General features: G+C 36.1%; 1 protein-coding gene across 3 annotated transcripts in view; it reads left to right on the top strand.

Annotated features, from left to right (window-relative positions):
- ANO3 (anoctamin 3) overlaps positions 1–19,960 on the top strand; it is a 191,336-nt gene that overhangs the window by 100,702 nt on the left and 70,674 nt on the right. For all 3 annotated transcript variants that reach the window (XM_054067765.1, XM_054067763.1, XM_054067764.1), the window contains exons 2-3: positions 10,224–10,436; positions 11,417–11,488. In XM_054067765.1, coding sequence (XP_053923740.1) covers positions 10,224–10,436; positions 11,417–11,488 — 285 coding nt within the window. The remainder of the gene's footprint in view (positions 1–10,223; positions 10,437–11,416; positions 11,489–19,960) is intronic.

Below are 19,960 nucleotides of genomic sequence, written 5' to 3'. Positions count from 1 at the left end.
GCAGTTATAATCTGAATTAGGTCATAGGACCTGCTTTTGACTGATTGTCTTCTAATCTGACAAACTGTGACAGAATACAGAATGTGAATGAAGACATTTCACAATTCCCCTTCCTCATAAAGCAGCTGGTTGCTCTCAGATCTTTCATCTTCTAAGGTGAAAGGGAATGGAGCCACTTCGATATGCAAGTGAGGGAAAGCATCAGCATCTTGAGTTTAATGCCTGCTTGGGCTGCTGACTTCAGTTTGCTTTTTTGTTTGGCTAGCAAATAAATATTATTACCTGTCTCAGAACCCTGGATACCTATTCATTTTATGCTTGGTGCTTTTGAGCCCGGTCTTGCGCTATTAAAAGGCAATAATGCACTTTCTTCCTTTTCCAGAACCTCATTATGTTGTTGCTAAATCAACTCAATTGTACCAGTGCTGGTCTCCCGAGGCTGCTGTGAGAAAGCGTTTTTTTGAAGAATTCTAAGAATAAGGCCCAAGGAATAGGCTACTTTGATGAGGACATAAGCCTTCTAGAGGCCTTCCAATGTTACTGGGTTTTGGGAATGAAATAAAATATTTTGTTGGATTTCTGATGTTTTCTGGCAGATATATTTATAACAACTTTGGAGGTCTTCCAGACTAGTCAGCAGCCTTCTGAAGCCTTTTAATTCCCATGTTCAATTAAGCACAAAAATATTTTGCTTTATTTGCATGCAAGTATTATTGATTAGTCAGGCACCATTTTCATTCTGTTAAAGTTTAAATTAGATTAGACCAGTTATTCATAGAGATAAACTTTATAAAAGGTATTGCATAAAGGCCTAGAATGAAATTGCTATTTAAAGGTATTTACTTTTCTTAAATGTGCTTTTAATGGCAAGTAGACCTCTGGCAAAAAGAAATCCACTCTGCTTGTCTGAACCGTTCCTTACTTTAAAAGTTTATTTCTCCTGCTTTTGTCAGGAAAGATCAAATGTACTGGCTGTTCTCTGCAAATCAGACACTTAAACATGCTTATTGAAGTATGTCTCACTAACATGAGTAATGTCAGGATATTGTATAATCTTGTTTGTAACAGCAATCACGAGACAGTTTCTAAGTTTTATACAAAATGAACCGTATGCTGTAACGTGTTAAGTTTGGTATGAGTCCTCCTTTCCTGATGGTGGTACTAAACTTGGCATTTTGTATTTAACTTGAATTTAATTTTTGTGGAGAATAAAAATCGTTTTCTGCTTCTGGTTTTGACGTACTTCAAAATCTGTAAACTAAAATCTCTTTCATTAGAAGTAGTTCCCTTGTGGAGAAGATGAGAAAACAAAGTCTTAAAGCAGTTCTCAACCAAATATAAAGAAAGAATAGATTTGGGGCTTTTATAGTATAATCAAGAAAATAGAGTGAAGTAGTAAAAGGTGAGGATGTGAAAAACTGCTCTTCTCAGAAGTTGGCTGAACCATATTGTCTCCAAATGCATTTGTATTTAAGTGGGAATACTAAGAGTTTTTATGTATCTAGATAGCAATACATACTGTACAGAGGCCCAAAGGACTTGGTAAGCGCTGTTAGGGCCAAGACATGGTTGTCTTTAATAGAAGCCTTCATTTTTTCCTAATTCTGTGAGCATAAGTTGTAAAAGGACTACTTAGATTTCATGAGACACACGTCTTTCTTTATCCCCAAAACCCCAAAAAACATTTCTAATCATGTTTCAGTACAGTGACCCTTAAGTATTGGCATCTTATTGGCTTCTGTAAATCTTGCAATTTGGGACAATGTCTGTACCCTTTGTAGATTATATATACTTTCAAATCACAAATGAAAATGTGGTTATATTTCTTTTTTTTTTCTTTTATTTCTCTCATCCTATGAGTTAATTACATTTTTTTTTATCGAGGTATAGCTGTTTAAAGGAATAGACCTCACTTTGGTTTTACAGCTGGTCGTTACAGCAATTACCCTGATAGGAGCAAGGCCAACGTCCTGCTATATTTAGAAGGAGAGGTTTGTGCAGCTTGTGTGCAGTCCTTTAGTTCTGTCAGTTGAATTTCCTGCTGTTTCCACAAGGAATTAAGTTTTTGCTTCACTAGCCTGAATGTGAGAGATACATAATGGAAGAAAAGCAATTTCTCATTCTCCATAGTAGGTCTGTGCTTGGGGATTTTTTTGTTTGTTTGTTGTTTACTCTCCTTTTGGTGTAGATATGAAAACTATAAGGCCACGACTGTTTGAAAAGAGCTTGCAATCAAAGTTGCAGAAACAGAGACTCCTGTTTGCAAACAGCTTAAACGGGAGGAATGTCTTCTACGTTCTTTAAATCCTTTGGTTTTGTGGTGCTATTGGGTTGCTTCCCCTGGCACAAAGGGTGAATGCCTATGTGAAGATGACCTTGCTAGTTTCGTATCAATGGGGATATCAAATGCCAACCCACACATGAATATAAAACTTAAAAAAAATAGTAAACCAGTTATTCATGAGTTTTCTTTTCCAGTGGAGTCCTCTAGGGATCATTTTTAACCCTGCCGGTATTTTTAGTTGTGACCTGGAAGTATATGTTTCTGCACTAGTTCACAGAGGTCACGAGGACTGAATCTCTTACTAAATTGAGTGCTAGTCAACAGTAAGCATTTCAGTAGAGAAGTTGGAGACTTTTCATGGGAAACGATGTCAGAAAGAGATTTTTATTTTTTGCAACAGGCAGCTATTTCATTGACTCATGGACTGGTTTGTGTTGGCCTTTAGAATCATAGAATGGTTTGGGTTGGAAGGGACCTTAAAGATCATCCAGTTCCAACCTCCACTGCAATGGGCAGTGACACCTCACCAGATTGCTCAAAGCCTCATCCAAGCTGGCCTCAAACACTTCCAGGGATTGGGGCATCCACGACTTCTCTGGGTAACCTGTTCCAGTGCCTCACCACCCTCATAGTGAAGAATCTCTTCCTTATATCTTATTTAAATCTCCTCTCTTTCAATTTAAAGACATTACTTCTTGCCCTGTCACTACATGACCTTAGTTCTGAAAGATAATCACTCTCCATGGGAGGTATAGAGCCAAAAGGGTTAATGGGACTTTTAAGTCTTGGTGTTTATTGTTGTTACAGTGCTATTGCTGAGTTCAGTGCTGCTTTATTGTCAAGACAAGGCAAAAAAGCTGAAGTACCGATAGGGTTCCATTAAGCCTTCCTTATAGCTCTGTATTGAAGTAGTTCTTTCAAAATACCTCACCAGAAAAATGTTATGGTATCAAAATCTATCGTTATCTAAATAAGTGATAGATTTCTATTTCTTAGTGTGGTGGATGAAGTACTATAAAATAAAAAATTGGAAACTGACACACAAAATGTTGATACAATTTACAAGATCTATGGGGAAAAAATCACCATCTCTGAAAACTGTTAGATGAGGATTCAGTATTTTTTAAATAATCACTAATTGAACTAACCGTCTGTCTTGTAAGTCCTGTTATGTGTGTTTTCATGGAAACTTTCAGTTAATCCTACCAATTCTTTTCCCTTTCCTTAGCTTCTGGATTGAGGGTTGTTTCTCATATCTAACTTGACAGAAAAAAAAAGTTAGCACAAGTATAGGCATTTACAGTTACTTAATTCTTTATACTCCTATTTTCACGATACTTAAAACTGCAAAATGTTGAAGAAAAATTATGGTGTTTATTTGAAGCAGTCTTCAAAGGCAAGATTGATGATATCATTAAACCGCGTATGATTTCATAAACACCTTCATAAATCATTATTTTATTTGTATACTGGGGTGAAATTGAAAAATACTGTCACAGTGAGTTGCTATCAATCAGGTTGCATTTATTAGCTAGCTTTGGAGTTATACTCCCCCAAGTGTCTACATTTGAAACATTTAATGGGAATAATGTTGGACTTGATGATCTATGGTTGGACTTGGTAATCTTAAAGGTCTTTTCCAACTTTAAATTAATTCTATATTTCTGGGGTCACCTGTTCATTTCATAATGGAAAAAGCAGTTAAGGTGACCTGAAAAAGCACTTTAGAAAATTGGGTTTTGTAAGCTTTTGTAGTATACTGCTAGTGTTGAATAGAAATAGGGTTCATTCTTAGTGGTTGTTTTCTCCCGTTTAGTGGGTGTCTTGGGTTTTTTTTTCTTCTCAATAAAAGGATTGGTTAATTTTATCCCATTTTGATGAGGCTTTTTAAGTGTGTCTGTTAATGCAATAAGAATACTTGATGCTGGTTTGGTTTTTTTTTTTGTAAGAACGTGAAATGAAGTCAGTGGTTTCCAGTTTGATTCTACCTTTTACATAAAAATGAAAAGTGTGGGTACATTCCTGACTTACTCGAATATGGGCCTAATATGCGAAACTAATACCCTTTGTATTTGTTGAGAGATTACAAATAGACAACAAAGTGCTGTTACTGAAAAAGATATTATTTCCTCATTATTAAGTATTTTTGGTTATGTTTTCTCAGAATTTAATAGAGTAATTTTCCTACATTAAGTTTTATTTTGTAGATTGCAGCTGCTAATCGCAGTAAGCTTATTCTTTAGCTATAAGTACTTGTTACATCCATTGAGTGCTGAAAACTAAATAATCTTCAAAATTGAGCTGTTCTGTACTTGGCACTGTAGAAATATGTTTTCACAATAAACTTAAAAAGTATCGCTAGTTTTTCTTCATGTTTTATGTGATTAGAGGTTCTAATTCTGGTGATGCCATTGATAGCAACATTTGGAATTCCTCAGTCTATTTAATGTGGTTTATGAATGACATTTCATTTTAATTAGTTTTGTATGGTATATGAAGCCAAACTCTTTATGTAAGTTGGGGTTTTTTTGCAATTAGAAACATATTTTTATCAAGCAAACTTGTGACATGAGTAATTGGTAAGTCTTGCATTTTGTTGACATTATTATACACTTATCTCTATAAAGCTGATGCTATGGATTTGACTTATATAGTAGCTGCTTCTGCTTTATGTTAAGATTTATGCTGGATTAAATGGGCAATAGTTACTGGCCTGTTATTTTCCAAATTAACACTCGTCCAACCTTGCTGACAGCGCTTCCAGCATTGGATTAACAATGCATATAGACCAGCTGTCAAACTTCCCTCATCTCAAATTAGGAGCAAATGAAATGCAATTGTTTTTTTCTTAATAGTAATGAAATGATTGACTGTATCTGTACTTCACGGAATGAGGCATAGGAGAATTCTTCCTTTGTTTCTAATGGTCAGAACCTGGAGGTAGCTGAGAGCTGCCTTCACTGAGAATCTTTCTAGATTGACAGAACAATGAAGATGCTTTAAATTGTGCGCACTGATTTAATGATCAGAGAAACTCATCATACTCTAGCTCCATCTTTCCTGTCTGTTCTTCCTGGAAGCTATAAGAGGATGTAGTACAGCTGGCTGTTCTGGCTCTAAGCCACATAGGGATTTGCCTACATAACAGGAATCCCCAGCTTCCTGTCAGAAAGAACACTTTCCAGAGCTGAAGTGCTAGAATAAAAGGCAGAGTTAAACCATAAAGTTTAACCATGCTTTACTCCAAGGTGAGAAATTTCTATACTAATGCTATACTCACTTCCATGCTCCTGCTGAATGCCAGAGGAATATTTTTGTAGGGAAATAACCAATAAATGTAGTTCAAATAGAAAAAAATCCACTTTTTCCCCCCCCCCCCCCCCCCCAAGTGTATACATGTCTTTTTATTGCAGATCCAAATGTCCCTGAACAAGCAAAGGCTGCATAGCAAAGTTCTGGTTGGAAATACACAGGTTCTAGAAAACTCCCTATGGCGAAGAGAGGAAGGAATAAAAATAATTTCAGTAAATCAATTCAGTGATCCAGTTGATGATGCCAACCACAAGCTGTTTGTGTGCCAGAGCTGGCTGAGCATTGGCATATAACAGCAAATGCCAACAAAACTACTGTATCACACAACTGGACTCTGATGCACCAGCAGAGATTGAATTAACTTGTTAAGTTTGAATCATGAAGGTAGATCATAGTACTAGTGTAACAGGAAATTTGCTCTGAGGTTACTTTGCTGTGACTCACTTTCTCCAGGCAGGAGCAGCATGGTATTAAGTAATCCATTTGAAATGACACAGAAGAAAATACAGTGAGAGACAGCGCAAAAGGGAGTAATTTTCTTAAACTGAGGCAGTGCCTCATAAAAGAATTACTTTCTTTTTTTTATGTATCCCTGAAATTGTTTTTAAAATTGAATGACAGTTGTTACTTGCATTACCGTAAATTTCTTTGCTAATAAAGTGATTCATCTTGATACACACAGTGATTCCAATACAGATGCAAGAAACATTCTTTTTTAGCAACAGTAATACTTATGCGCTAGGGTCTATAATTACTGACAGCATCAATGCTTAAGAGATTGATCGTTAAAGTTGTACACAATGGTTATTAAATACATATTTTATATATTATTCTATATTACACAATGTTCTAACTACTGTAGGCTTTGGTCTAATAAATACTTCCACTTAGGAAGAACTCCGAAGAGTACTTCCCAGAAAAATTGCAAGTAGCATTGCAGATATGTTATGTAGCATTCTCTGTCATGAAAACAGCCTAGTGCTGCTGCCTTCTGGGCTGGCGCAGATGCATCTGTTTCAGAATCATTAAGCAGAGTCCTTTCTCGTACCTGTTTAAAGATCAGTGTCACCCTTGTGTGGCAGCAGAAGCTTACTTCTGTTTACCTTAACATCATATTAAATGAATATATTATTGAATTTGTCTGACCAGGAACAGTTTTGCTTTGTTGCGGATCTGGAAGCACTGCCCTTGATGGACTAATGAAAGTCTGTGTGTCTTGATAATGGCAACAGTTGCATTGAGGCAAAATGTGTTCAGTGAGCTCCGGGAGGTTTTTAATGAAAGACCCTTTTAAACCTCAGCTGTTATATTTAAATTTGAGATTTATCCTGGTAATCAAAACAACTTCTTTTTGGACTTGTATCTTGAGATTTACATGAGAGAGACTTGCTGAATGTGACATCCTTCGTAGAGTGGCGTGGATTTTGATGCGGAAAATTCCTTGGAAGTTCATGGCACTCCAAGCAGCAGAAATGTTTAGATTACTTATTTCTTTTTAGCACAGTCAGGGAGAGGTAATATATATCACTAAAAGACTAAGATGTATAAGAACATGCTGCAGAGTAAATTGTGCTGTCAAGCAGAGAAATAGTAGGGTAAAACAGACTCTCTACACTAATCTTCTGGGGATCTTTGGCACTGTGTACAGCAGTCACAGAAGATCTGCTGATCCTGTACAGACAGGAGGTTTTAGCACTCTTCATAGCAAACCCCATGTGTAATTATCCTTGGCATTGAAACCATAGGTATTTTGTGGTTTTTTTCCTCTGCCTTATATTTTTGGTAGAGTGTACTTGAAATGTGTGCTTTAATGTGTACTTGAAATCTTCGTATATGTGAATATCCTTGTTCATAAGGATATTTATAAATTTCCCAAATATTTTGGCATTGTACTTTTTCTTCTCTGGTGCGTTTCCGTATGATTCACTTTGACAGGAAAGGCAGCCGTCTCTCAGAGGCCATATTATATTGTTCCCGGTGGAATAACTTGAGGCATTTGAACAAGGGAGTAGCGACATTTTCTGCCATTGACCTCTGAATGTATCTACTGGCTCTGGCTGGGATGGAGTTAGTTTTCTTCACAGCAGCCTATGTGGTGCTGGGTTTTGACCTGTGACTAAGCTAATGTTGATAACACTGTAGTGGGTGAGTTATTGCTGAGCAACGCCTGTGCAAAATCATGGCCTTTTTTTTCCGTGCTTTGCTCTGCAGGTGAACAGGCTGGGGGTGGGCAAGAAGCTGACTGGGAAGGGGCACAGTAGGGACAGCTAAGGAGGATGTCCCATGCCACCGAGCATCACGCTCACCAATAGAATTTGAGGGATGAGGAGCCAGTCATTGCATCAGTCTGCTGGTGGGAGGTAGTGAGTGATTGCCACTGCATCATTGTTTTGTTTTTTCCTTCTTTCTTTCACCTATGAAACTGTCTTTACCTCAGCCAATGAGTTTTTCTCACTTCTGCTCTTTCCATTCTCTCTTCCCATCTCACTACGGGGAGTCAGTGAGCAGCAGTGTGGGGCTGAGCTGGTGGCTGGGATCAGCCCACTCTGACGTACAGAGCATTTGTCTTTGAAAATGTGTGTCTAATTTTGTAAGCAGTTTAAAACTGTGAGAAAATTAGGAATTCCTATCAATCATGCAGCTAACTACTGAATTTGTGAGGGTAGTATGACACCTTCGCAAATATAACATCATTGAATCATTAAGACTGGAAAAGACTCATCTGGCACAATCATCATCCTGACACCACTATACCTGCTAAATCATGTCCCAAAGTGCCACTACTTCCCTGGGCAGCCTGTTCTAATGCTTCACCACTCTTTCAGTAAAGAAGTTTTTCCTACTGTCCAGTCTAAACCTCCCTGGTGCAACTTGACTCAGTTTCCTTTATCGCTGGCTACTTGGGAGAAGGGGTAAACACCTATCTAGCTACAGCTTCCCTTCAGGTAGTTGTAGAGGGCCTAAATATGCACAAATATTTGATTTTTTTTTTACTTTTAAGTTGCAACAAGCAATTTCCTAGTGGCAAAGACTGACTTGCCCAGGTACCCCTTATCTTTCATGAGTGCCTTCTGCTTTGCCCGCAGCCTGGCTGCTTGGTCCATGCTTTACACTGTGATTCTTCATCAACACAAACTGCGTGTCCCCTGATTTGATATGGCTTTTTTGCTCCCTAGCCTTCAGGCACACTCTGTTTGTTACCAGGCTCATGGGATTCCTCTGTGCTCCAGCATGTTCTTTCTGCCTGACCTGTTGGTTCCTGGGGTACAGCGTAACTATAAGCAAAAGTGGGAGAAACAAACCCTCTCCATTATGGAGCTGAATACAGTAGATAAGCTCTTTAATGGACTTGGAATTTGCTCAGTGTTGAATTACTCAGTTGTTACAAGGGTGGTGTGCATCAAGGTTGGGTCAGAAGGTGTGTAATAATGAGTTTCTCTTCCGTGTATAACGTAGTGAATCTGCTTAGTTTCCTTGTAATTCAGAAACAACGGTAAGAGTTGGATATTTTTATATTATTTCTTGTCATTACACCATCATCTATACTTCCCTGGACAAATATGCTTCAATTATTTACTGTTGCTGTGTGAATTTTTAGAAAAAGTAGAAATTTTAGAAATTATTATTGCACTATTGCAATTCATTCTTAATAAGAATCATGATTACCAGAAAGGGAAAGTTTGTTTCAGGGGTCAGAGAGTTAAAAATAAGTTCCTTAAGTTCAAATGACAGATAGTCTTCTTAATACCTGCTTCTGTAAGCCTAAGTTTAGGAAATGCAGCCAACCTCCTTTTTGTGGACAGGCAATATAAGCAGTTATTATGATAATTTTTTTCTGGAACCAATGGGGAGATAGAGACCATGCTATTTATTAAACAATTGTGGGATATATTTTGGAAAGATGGAGTTGTAATGTGAAGATAAGAGAAACTCAGAACAGGTTATAAGTTTTGCATCATTTTTAAAAGGGATCCCCAAATCACATTTTTCACTTAAATTAAGTCTTATTTTTCAAATATTTTCACTGATACCACACAACTGAGTGATACATCTGTGTGTATGTAGGCACTTCAACCTAACTCCAGGCAATACATATGAAAACCCAAGACTGCCGTGTGTCACAGAAGAAAAACTAGAAACAGTAACAGACTCGTCAGAGCTTGCAAACAGCTTCCTTTCAAAGGAGAAGGTGTTCATTAATTCTTCAGGAAGCTTGTGAACATCTTTTGCGTGTATTTGATTTTTTATTTGGCTTTGTTTGTTTGAGGGTTTTCATTCATTTCTTCTACTGAATTAAAATTTTGTTTGGCAGTCATAATGTGGATGACACTGAGTGCTGTTGTTTGCTTCTGAATGGTTGTATGACGTATGTACCATCAGATCATCAGGTTTTGAATGTTGTAAATTTCAAGTGTGGGATGTTGATGGAAGAGTAGGTGAAGAATTCCTAGATTTTGTTCCCAACTCTGTATTTTCCTTTGAAATTTAAATATTATAAACATTTTTGTTCAGTTGGACAGTTGCTTAGTAAGCGGATGAATGACCCTGAATTTTTGTAACTAGCTGTCTTTCTTTGTCATTACCTAATATAGCAGAGCTTACATTCTTTTTCTTTTTGCTTTTTCAGGTATGAATACAAGCAAGAGTGAGACAGTGAAAGAACATCCTCTGAAACCCTCTAGAAGATCTATGCCATGCCTAGCCCAGAGCCAAACACATCCTCAAATTCTGAGCAAGCATTCATCATTTCTGCAGCCAAATTGTGTGCAGCCACAGCCTCCGCCTCAGCCTCTCAGTGCATCGACATCTACAACTACAGTGGATGTAGTGTCAGAACGAGGTAGGAGATTTTTCTCTTTTAGGACTTTGTTCCAACACTGGGAAAGGAAGGGATCTATGGCAACATCATTTGAAGTCCTGCATGTCTTAAAGATGCAAAAAAATTGTATCTCATTAAGTTATAGCAGCTGCTGATAAGTTTTTATTTGTTTACGTAACTACGGTTTGTTGGAGAGACATTTTTGCACAAAACAGCTAGAAGAACCATTGTACAGAGTTCTTGAGTGAATCTCTATAATGTGTTATGTGAGGCTTAGACTAATTTTTATTTTATTTTCCTGAATTACAAGATTATTTACTTCTCACTGAAAAACGGGCACAAAAGTGCTCATGCATGCTGGAGAAGAGTATGAAATATTCTTTAGCATGCCCTAGGAGAGGAAGAAGAAATAAATATTACGTTTTTGGTAAGACGTGTCTTTTAAGTATGAACACGTAGGAGCAGATGCGTTCATTCATGAATAGTGGAATCAGGGAAAAGTGGCATGAATAAAATGAGAGAAAAGGGAGAAAATCACTTTGAATTTGAGCTCATGTTGGAAAAAAACTATTTTTATTTCAGGATTTGTGTTTTAACAGTTAAATATGCTTTAATGGAGAGACTAGTCTAGTTGAAGATCCCGGTCACTGTGCGTGTTACCTATTGCCAACTACTGCCACACAGTATTGCCAACTGTATGTGCACCTTTATAGGATAAATTACCTTAGCTGGCTTCCGCTTCTGAATTTTGAGAAGTCCGTCCTTAATCTTCATAGGCACTACTCGTTACTCTAGTAAGTTATTTCACTGAGTTAACCTTCTCTCAGGAATAGAGTGAAAGTCTTCACTAAACTGATCTCGTCTTTTTTTTCCACCAATGGAAAGTGATGTTCAAGATTTAGCCTCAAATTTTTCATTTGAGTCACTGACAGCTTTGAAAAGTATGTCTTTTTGTTACAAAACACATGTGAATGCTGATATGAATATTGCATTTATTCCAGCTAAAGTGATGGAAACTTTGGAAAACAACTTGCTTAAGCTGTCTAATACAGAATACAGTGATCCATTTTTAGGTAAGTTTATGTCTGAACTGAAGTAATAATAAATTTATGATTCTTCAATTACATTTTAAGTATGGAAAGGCCATACTTGCCTTGAACTGCCAAGTTTTGTGAAAGAGGAGACTAAATGTGGCTAAAAAATATGTGCTCTCATAAATTTCCTGATCCTTTCTCACCTTCTAGACTAAAAGTAAATAAGGACGAAAGACAGAGAAGTATTTTTTTGTACATGGGGTGTAACCTTTTCCCATAACAACCCTTCATAACACAATCACTTGGAAGCATGTGTTTGAAATTCCTTTGAAATATTTATTATCATTCTGTTATTATTATTCCTGTATAGTTGCATTACTCAGTATTGTCAGGAATGCAGTTCTTACATTGTTGGTTTTGCTTTAGGTATTCATGTATAAAAATTGTTGCAGTCTTGGAAAAGCAAACTCAAAAAGAACACAGAAAAATAGCCATACTTCAGGGTTATTTGTACCTGCATTATTGCCAGACATTAATTAAGTCAAAGAAAGTAGGAAAGGAGTTATTCTTAGAATAATCCCATCCTTGCATCTGTAAAATGAGTGTATATATACACAGGTAAGTAATTAATTTGCAAGTTCCATAGTTAATTAATTAATTTTGCAATTCCCTGGCTGCGCATCACCCATCTGAAGTACATACAGATTTTGCTGCATCTTGCACCACTACTGTAAAAAAATCTTTTTGCTCACAGTCAGTGTAGTGTCAAACTAGAAATGGTATCTTCATGCTGAATGAAAAAGATCTCCTTTAAGAAAGCTATTTTTGCTTGCCTCTTACATGTTTTAGCATTGATTTTTCTTGATGCACAAAATACACAAGAGATAAAAGGCTCTTCAAGGTCTTCTGAAGAGGTAGCTGCTGGAAACTTTGGTGAAACTGAGACTTCCTTGAAAAATCAGAATATTCCAAATTCACAGCACAGACATGACACAAATTTGACACGGCAATTGTATAAGAAAGTCACGTATGTCAGTAAGGTTTTGGATGAATCCTCTGCACTCTATTAATGTAATTGATTTTATTGGGTAGGCAAGCACGGGTACAAGAAGATTGCTTAATTTTTGTTAAAAATATGCTGTTCTGTTTGTTCCTAACTGCTTACACATACATGTGCTAATATTATTTCATATTTATGTATGGCAGCATGTTACCAGGCTAGAGCTAAACCATGACATGGCAATAATTCTTTCTCTTAATAAGTAATGCAATATTTTTCATTCGCATTGCCTAGTTTTAACCTGGAAAGAAACAAGGAAGGCTCAGCGACTGAGGAAGAGATAATTTGAGTGTCATTGGCTCAAAACTGTTTTAAACTTCGGTATGAATGTTTCTGCTCTTCTGACAACAGCTATATTCTTTGAAGAGGCAGAAAAAATATTTAAGTGGTAGCCCTTTGCTAACTTGATTCATTAATTTGCCTGGGTTAATTGAGTCAATGCCAGGTTAGATCACAAAATAAGTTATTCTGTATTTACGGAAGTGTAATTGGATAGAAAGTTCAGCTGCAGGCAACAAAGGAAATAGTATTTACAAATAAATCCCAGAAGTCAATAGTAAGAATTGCCTTAGACCAAAACTCACATTATTGGGTAGAATAATGAAGACAAATTAGGAACAGTTAAAGGTGCATTTCAAAACCAGCCTTCTATAAACCTTCAAAATGCAGGTTGTTTGTGCTTGAGGATCCTCCTTTTATGGGTATTTGTCTACAAGACTAAAATTTTGCTTTATATCCTGAATCTGAGGCTTAAAAAAAAGAAGGGAATATTGCTGCTTGAACTTTGATCACCAAAAAAGTGAGAGTGATAGTTTAGTCGGTCCTCTTGCACTTTGATGGTGTTTATAGAATAGGCTGATAAATGGATATCATCTTCTTAGTGAACCTTTTCCAACTGGTCTCCTGAGAACATGAAAGAGTGCTGAAATAAGTGAATGCAGCAAATTTTTATATTAGGCAGCATCATAGAAGTACACAGAAAATAGGCCAAATGGCTTTCTTCTCTTCCAGAATTGTGTCCATAGACAAACTAGCTTCTTGCAGGAAGGGGATTAATAGGCATCAATGAAAGACTTCAGTGAAAAGATTCTCTTTTATTTCACTTTACTTTCAATATGACAATCTGTTGGTCTTGTTAGCAGCGTTGATGGATTGATAAAGTAAGAATCGTGGGTTTATGTTCCTTTTCCCCTGTCATTTTTAGATGGTAGATTGTGTTCTCCATTTGAGGAATCATTAAATTCAAGCAAAGGAATAGGCATTGAGCTTCTGTAACGTGTAACATGAACTATGAGGTTTTGGACATGCTGCAATGCTCAATTCTTAGCCAAAGCTTCATGGAAATTCCCATCAGTGAATGCTATGATCAGGGGATTTGTTTTTGGATCTGGACATAAAATAAGACGTTATGCCTTGCACTTCTCAAAGCGTGGTTACAGAATTTGATGTTCAGTCCAGAGCAAAACCAAGTTATTGCCACTACTTCCTTGAAAAAGCATTTTCTTCCCTTATATGCTTGCTTTATAGAAGACTGTAAAGTTCTGGTCTAAGTGACCTTTTTCATTTCTTGTAACTTGAGTTCACAAAAGATAAAACTAAAATCAGAGTTCCCAGTTCACCGAAGAGCAGTAATCCTATGTCCACTGCAACTTCTTTTAATATTGTTATTCATCAGATGTGTGAAAGATTCCTGATTTTGACTGTTCAGAAAATGCCTTTTTACCTAAGAACTTCCCCAAGAGACCACGATGCCTGCTCGCTGATATAATGTGTTTAGTGAAAAACGAATCACAGTGCATTTGTTCTCAACAAGGCACATTCATTTTTGTCAACTCATTTAGCTGCAAGTAGTCAAATTGTACAGCCACACACTTGGGGGAATTTTATGAATAATTTTTTCATGGGAACATTCCAATTTGTCAAGTTTCTTCAGGAGTGTTTACACAAGGTTAGAAGAAGGTAGGGTTTATCACCACGGGGAAGACCACCACAGAGTAACGGCTACCCAGCTGCTGAAGCTGTGTGTCAGAGAAGTGCAAGACTGAAGTTCCAGTTGTGGAGTTGTACAAGGAAAGAACAACTTCGTAACGTTAAGTTGTAGACTTTTCTTGAGGTAATACTTGAAGTTTTTCCTGAAAGATGCCTGTAGTTTTTGTTCTATTATGAAATGGAAAGATTTCAGAGCAACTTTTATAGAGACAGCAGAAGCGTTTGCTGCCTAACTGGTATAACCTTTGATGCCAAACACAGCAGTGGTGGTTCTGTGAGATGAGACAGTTAGGTTAAGTCTCACTGTGGTATTTTGGGTATCAAATCCAGTATACCAGTGATACAGGACTTAGCTGGACTACTCTTTCGTGTTGATACAATAGTCACAAATACCTAAAAGACATAAATTTAGCAAAACAGAAAAAAAAAATTTATACTTCTTTTAGAATTGAGTGTCAGGATCTTATAAGAGGTAAATAGAAGAAAAAAATGAAAATGTTTGTGTTGTATTTGTAGATACATATAAACTTGTGTTACACAAGAACCTGGATGCTGAATTCCAGTGTAATCAGTTTTTTAATGCATTTGAAAGTCATGCTAATGACACTTAGACATTTGACGTATATACGTGCTCTCAATGGGAATTCATCATTATACCTCTTTTCAAACTCTTCTGTCTGAGGATACTTGCTTAAAAATATGTAGTGTATATTTATATTCCATTCTGGGTTTACTGTGCTTTGTTTTTCTCCTGAAAGACATGCTCAGTAATTACTTTGATTGTGCCAGCTGGATTTAAATTACATAGCTTAAACTTAAATGACTGAATTTCGGTCTTTATTGCAATTGCCAATAATAGCTTGTGGCTATAGTTGAAGCTGGAAAAACTAAGTGGAAAATAGTTCCTGGTTGCTAGATAACTACATACGGAAAGTCATGTTAATAAAAACTTGTTTTTTCTCTAGAACTCTTCTCTTTTTTTTTTCTTTTTTTTTTTTCTTTTTCCTTGTTGTTTTGGGTTTTTTCTTGGGTTTTTTGGTGGTTTTTTTTTTTTTTAAGTTCTAAAAACTTAACAGAATTGCAGCTACAGCAAGGTTAACGAATGAGTTAGCTAACCCAGGAGCTGATCCACTGCTGCAGGGGTGTGTCTGTGTGCATGTATAATGAAACAGTAATTGATAAATTTTTAAAATGACACTTTTCTTTTCCTTAAAGACCATTATTTACTTAAAGGGAATGAACCTTATCTTTGAATGATCAGAAATTTAGCTGGCCATCTATTCTAAAAGAAGTTTGATTGTAAGCAATTTTGATGAAGGCTATTTGCACTAGAGTTTTATCTCCATGAACAACTGAAAAATCTTCTTTGGTAATCTCCATTAAAATCACAGGAGGTCATTAGTAGATTCCTTTTGGGAGTTTTGAACATGCTTTACAAATTAGTTGACTGAGTTTAAATGTATGACGTTTGGGTTAGTTGAAGGGAATTTCCGTGATATGCAGGAGAATTTATTTTACTTTTTTTCAGTAATAACTCCCTTTTTCTAAGAAGAACAAGTTTTTTCTTGCCATAACTGACACAAACACTCTCTTCTAATGCATGATACTGGTGAAATATAACTGTATAGGGTGCAATGACTCACAAAACCATTAAGTAATATTTCAGTAAATGGCCTAATCTTTTCTCACATCATCATTTTGGTTTAGCAGAAGGAACAGAAGGATAGTGGTGGTACTGGGAATGATACATGACATGTTTTTTCTATTTGCTAGGTACCTTTCCATTGTTAAAATTACTATCATTAGTGTCACCAGGTTTGACTGCCTTTTTCTATGTTCACTTACAAACACCGTGATCCAGATTTGCAAAAGGGATTTCTTATTATTATACAGATTACTGCCTTTAAAATTCCACTTTCTCACATACAGAGCTAAGGCATGAAGATTTTGAGGAGTTAGGCCATGTAGGAAATGCAATTAGACTAGGACAAAGATTTGTGAATGTGATAGTCTGCTTGTTAACTTAAAAATCCAGTTTGCTCATTCTAACAAAAGTAAGTATTCAAGTAGCTTTCTGCACATCCTACCATCAGAAATGGTAGAGGTTCATCAGAGGCTGCCCTCCACTTTTAGACTGAAATATTTCATTTAATAAGATATGGAAAATGAGTAATAAATAATATAATCAATAGAAATTGGCACTCAGGATTTAGATATCGTGAATATCTAATTTTAAGTTATTTGGCAAATGAAACCAACACTCAGAAGCAAATAAAACAACACTAATTCTTTTATTGTTTTTGCAAGTCTTTTTTTTTTTTTTTCTGCATTAGGTTAATTATGAGGGATTTATATGTAGTAACTTTTCTTCCTTAGCATGACATGAATTTCTTCTTAGGCAGGAACTTGATCATGAATGTTGTAGTTCATAATGTTGCTGTAACAGTTAGGATTTATTATGAATGTATCCTGAATCCAGTTGATGCAAAGCTCATATATAAGAATGTCCCTTATTTATGTGCCATGCTCCAGTGTAGTGAACTGCACAACAAAGACCCAAACGAAAATTAACAATCTGACAAAGTAACATGGTAACTGCATGATGAAAACTTCTTTCTGTGCTTGATTACAGACGTGCTTGAAAGTGAATTTTGATTAGGTGATGTGATAAACCAAAATGGACAGAATAACCTGTGCAATATGTACAATGTTCGTTTAAAAAGGTGGGAGAGGAAGATCATGGAGGATATGACTCAAGAAAACTGGATTCAGTTTCTGCTTCAATTTCCATTGTGACTTTTAGAATAATTTTTTCAGTAGCTTGTGGTCTGTAGGTAATGCCTGCATAAGTAAGAGCCGTCATGTATATTCTGACTGTCTTGTGACATGGCGGGAAAGCTGCGTTAGGACAGTTTTTCCTATGCCTGGTGTTTGAGAGAATTATCTATCTCCCATATGAGAGCTGGCTTGTGCCTTGAGAGCTGGCAGCATGGATGAAGAAGCTGTGTGATCTGGTGTGAGCATAGTGCTCGCTGAAATGTAGTAAGGGCTAGTCTCAGGAAAGCTTAATGTTGAGGTTTGAAATATGGAAGTGCTTTAGGCATTTAATCTGCCTGTACCATTTCTGTACACCATCTTAATTCCTCTAAACAGCAATAATACCTGCCTGAACCTCTTTTTAAATATGAGAGCTACTCCCTGTAATGGTTACCTCAGTCTGAAAGCTCATGAGAAACTGTACGTTAAGAAAAGCTTGTGCTTGACTGTTAGGTAGTTTTTGTTACATAAATATTCGTACGCAGATAGCTTAAAAACCTTTTAGATTATGTGCACAATATAGTATTCCAGGTACACAGTAGAATGAAAGAAGACTTAAATCCATCACGGTGCCACTTACCCAGGTGTCTGGTGATACAGTTCTCCAGGTTATTTGTTGTTTCTAGAACTAAAATTAGGACAAAAGGGGATTAATTTCTTGACCAATAATCTCATTCTTACTAAAGCTTTACAAAGCCTATCTCTAAATGTCAAAAGGCTCAAAGGATTGAATCAAGAATCATCCTGTTTGTGAAACAGAAACGATTTAGGAATAATTTTTATATTAATTTTCCTTTCCATTACTATGCCACATTTCAGTTGAAAAACATTTGCTGTCCTACACTACAGTTATCTAAAATATATTAGTAGATTGCATGTTACAGAGAAATCACGATAAGTGCTTTTTATCCTCTGTCATAAAATTAAAATGCACTTTTGGCATAAAAAGAAAGGTAGCCAAGCAATTAAGAGGGCCCAAATGTGAAGATGCGAAGTGTGATGTAGAAATCCATTTCTAAACTGAATGTTTCTGCTTTGTTAGGTAAAAGACTCCCAGAAATAAAATTCTCTCCGGTATTTTATCCTCTAAGTGCCCTTAGGGCAAATCTTACTGCCATACATCAAGCATAGCAAAACTCTGTGTCACGAAGTGCAGATGGGTTTTTGTGATGCAAGAAGGCTGAAGTTATTCATCACGGCTCTGTATTACAAGATAGCAAAACAAAGCCACTGCCAGGATGAAGAGATCTGTTACCCACTGTTATCGATTAATGCTTGAGTCTTTTTTAAATCACTTTATTCCTAAGTGTGGATCCAAGCTGACAGTACACATTACTTAGAACTAAGTTCAGGTATGGTAACAATTATAAGTACATACTTAATGCAATTTAAGTATGTGCCTAATTAAAGAAAAGTCCTTGGTTTATTGAATATTGAATTTCCCATTGACTTCATTGAAATATGATATGGTCTTTGCCTCTAGAATTACAAACTGTCACCCTTTTACCGATTTAATATCCTTACCTTTATTTAAAATACAGCTTTTTTTTCCTATCTTATTTTTGCTGTGTTAGGGAAAGCTAAAAAGTTTAATACAGAAACCTTTCTTTTGTTTACTTGAAGTCATAATACGGTATTAATTTTTCTTCCTGTAACAGGTCACTTGGGGCTTGCAAATTGTATATATAACTTTAATGATTATTTAAATAAAACTTTTTATGTGACAGCAGTTCAAAAAGCTCTCAGCTACCACAGAAGTTTTAATTAATGTAACTGAGTAAGTGAAATATATCAGCAGGATATTATTTGCTATACTAATTGCTTAAAAATGCATTATAGTTATTCCATATAGTTGTTTACTCAGTTCTGCAAGTCCATAGTCTTTTAAGTACAAGATTTTGTAGGATTAATATTTAAATCTTTTTCCTTCTTTTAGCAAGTACTCTGAAAACTCACATAAAGAGGTCGTGTAAAGGGTCACGCATATTCTATTTGCATTAGCAACAATATTTTTCCTGAACAGGCCTGGAAAAAAAAATTAATCTTACCAAGAGCTCAAAAATGAAAAAAGAGAGGAGTTAAGAATGAAGGCAGATATCCTTTAGATGTTCTTGTCGCTTTGAGGATATGAGCATAGACAAATCCCATCCTCCTATTTTATTTTTTTTTCCTTTTTTGTTTATATCTCTCAATGTTTGGAGTTTCAAAGTTTTTCAGATAACTCTAGATCTGCCATTTACTTTAACATTGATGTAACAGGGCTGCCTTTAGCCAATAGTCTCCTCAACAAGGTAGAATATTTTTTAAGGTTTGGGTTTTGTTTATTTCATCCTTCAGTAAAGGAGAAATGGAAAAATGTTTCATAAACAAGTATCACACTCTCTGCAACTTTGCCAGATTTTTACATTGACTGAAAGGTCTCTAGGTAGTTTTGGAAATTACTGTTCATGCTAATAACTTACTGAAGTGTAGGTGTAGATTAACAGAAAGCTAATACACCATATCTGCTCAGCTGATATATTTCGACGTACAAATATTGATTATTGGCCATTAGTAAAGCAGCATTTTAGTGATTAGACCTACAGCTGAGAAGCGGATCAACATTTTTTAGCTCTGAAAAGAGAAAATATTAAAAAAAAAAAAAA

Source organism: Cuculus canorus, chromosome 5 (assembly GCF_017976375.1).
Source record: "Cuculus canorus isolate bCucCan1 chromosome 5, bCucCan1.pri, whole genome shotgun sequence".
NCBI lineage: Eukaryota > Metazoa > Chordata > Aves > Cuculiformes > Cuculidae > Cuculus > Cuculus canorus.
Note: the sequence above shows the minus strand (reverse complement) of the source record. Positions and strands in the feature narration are given on the sequence as shown.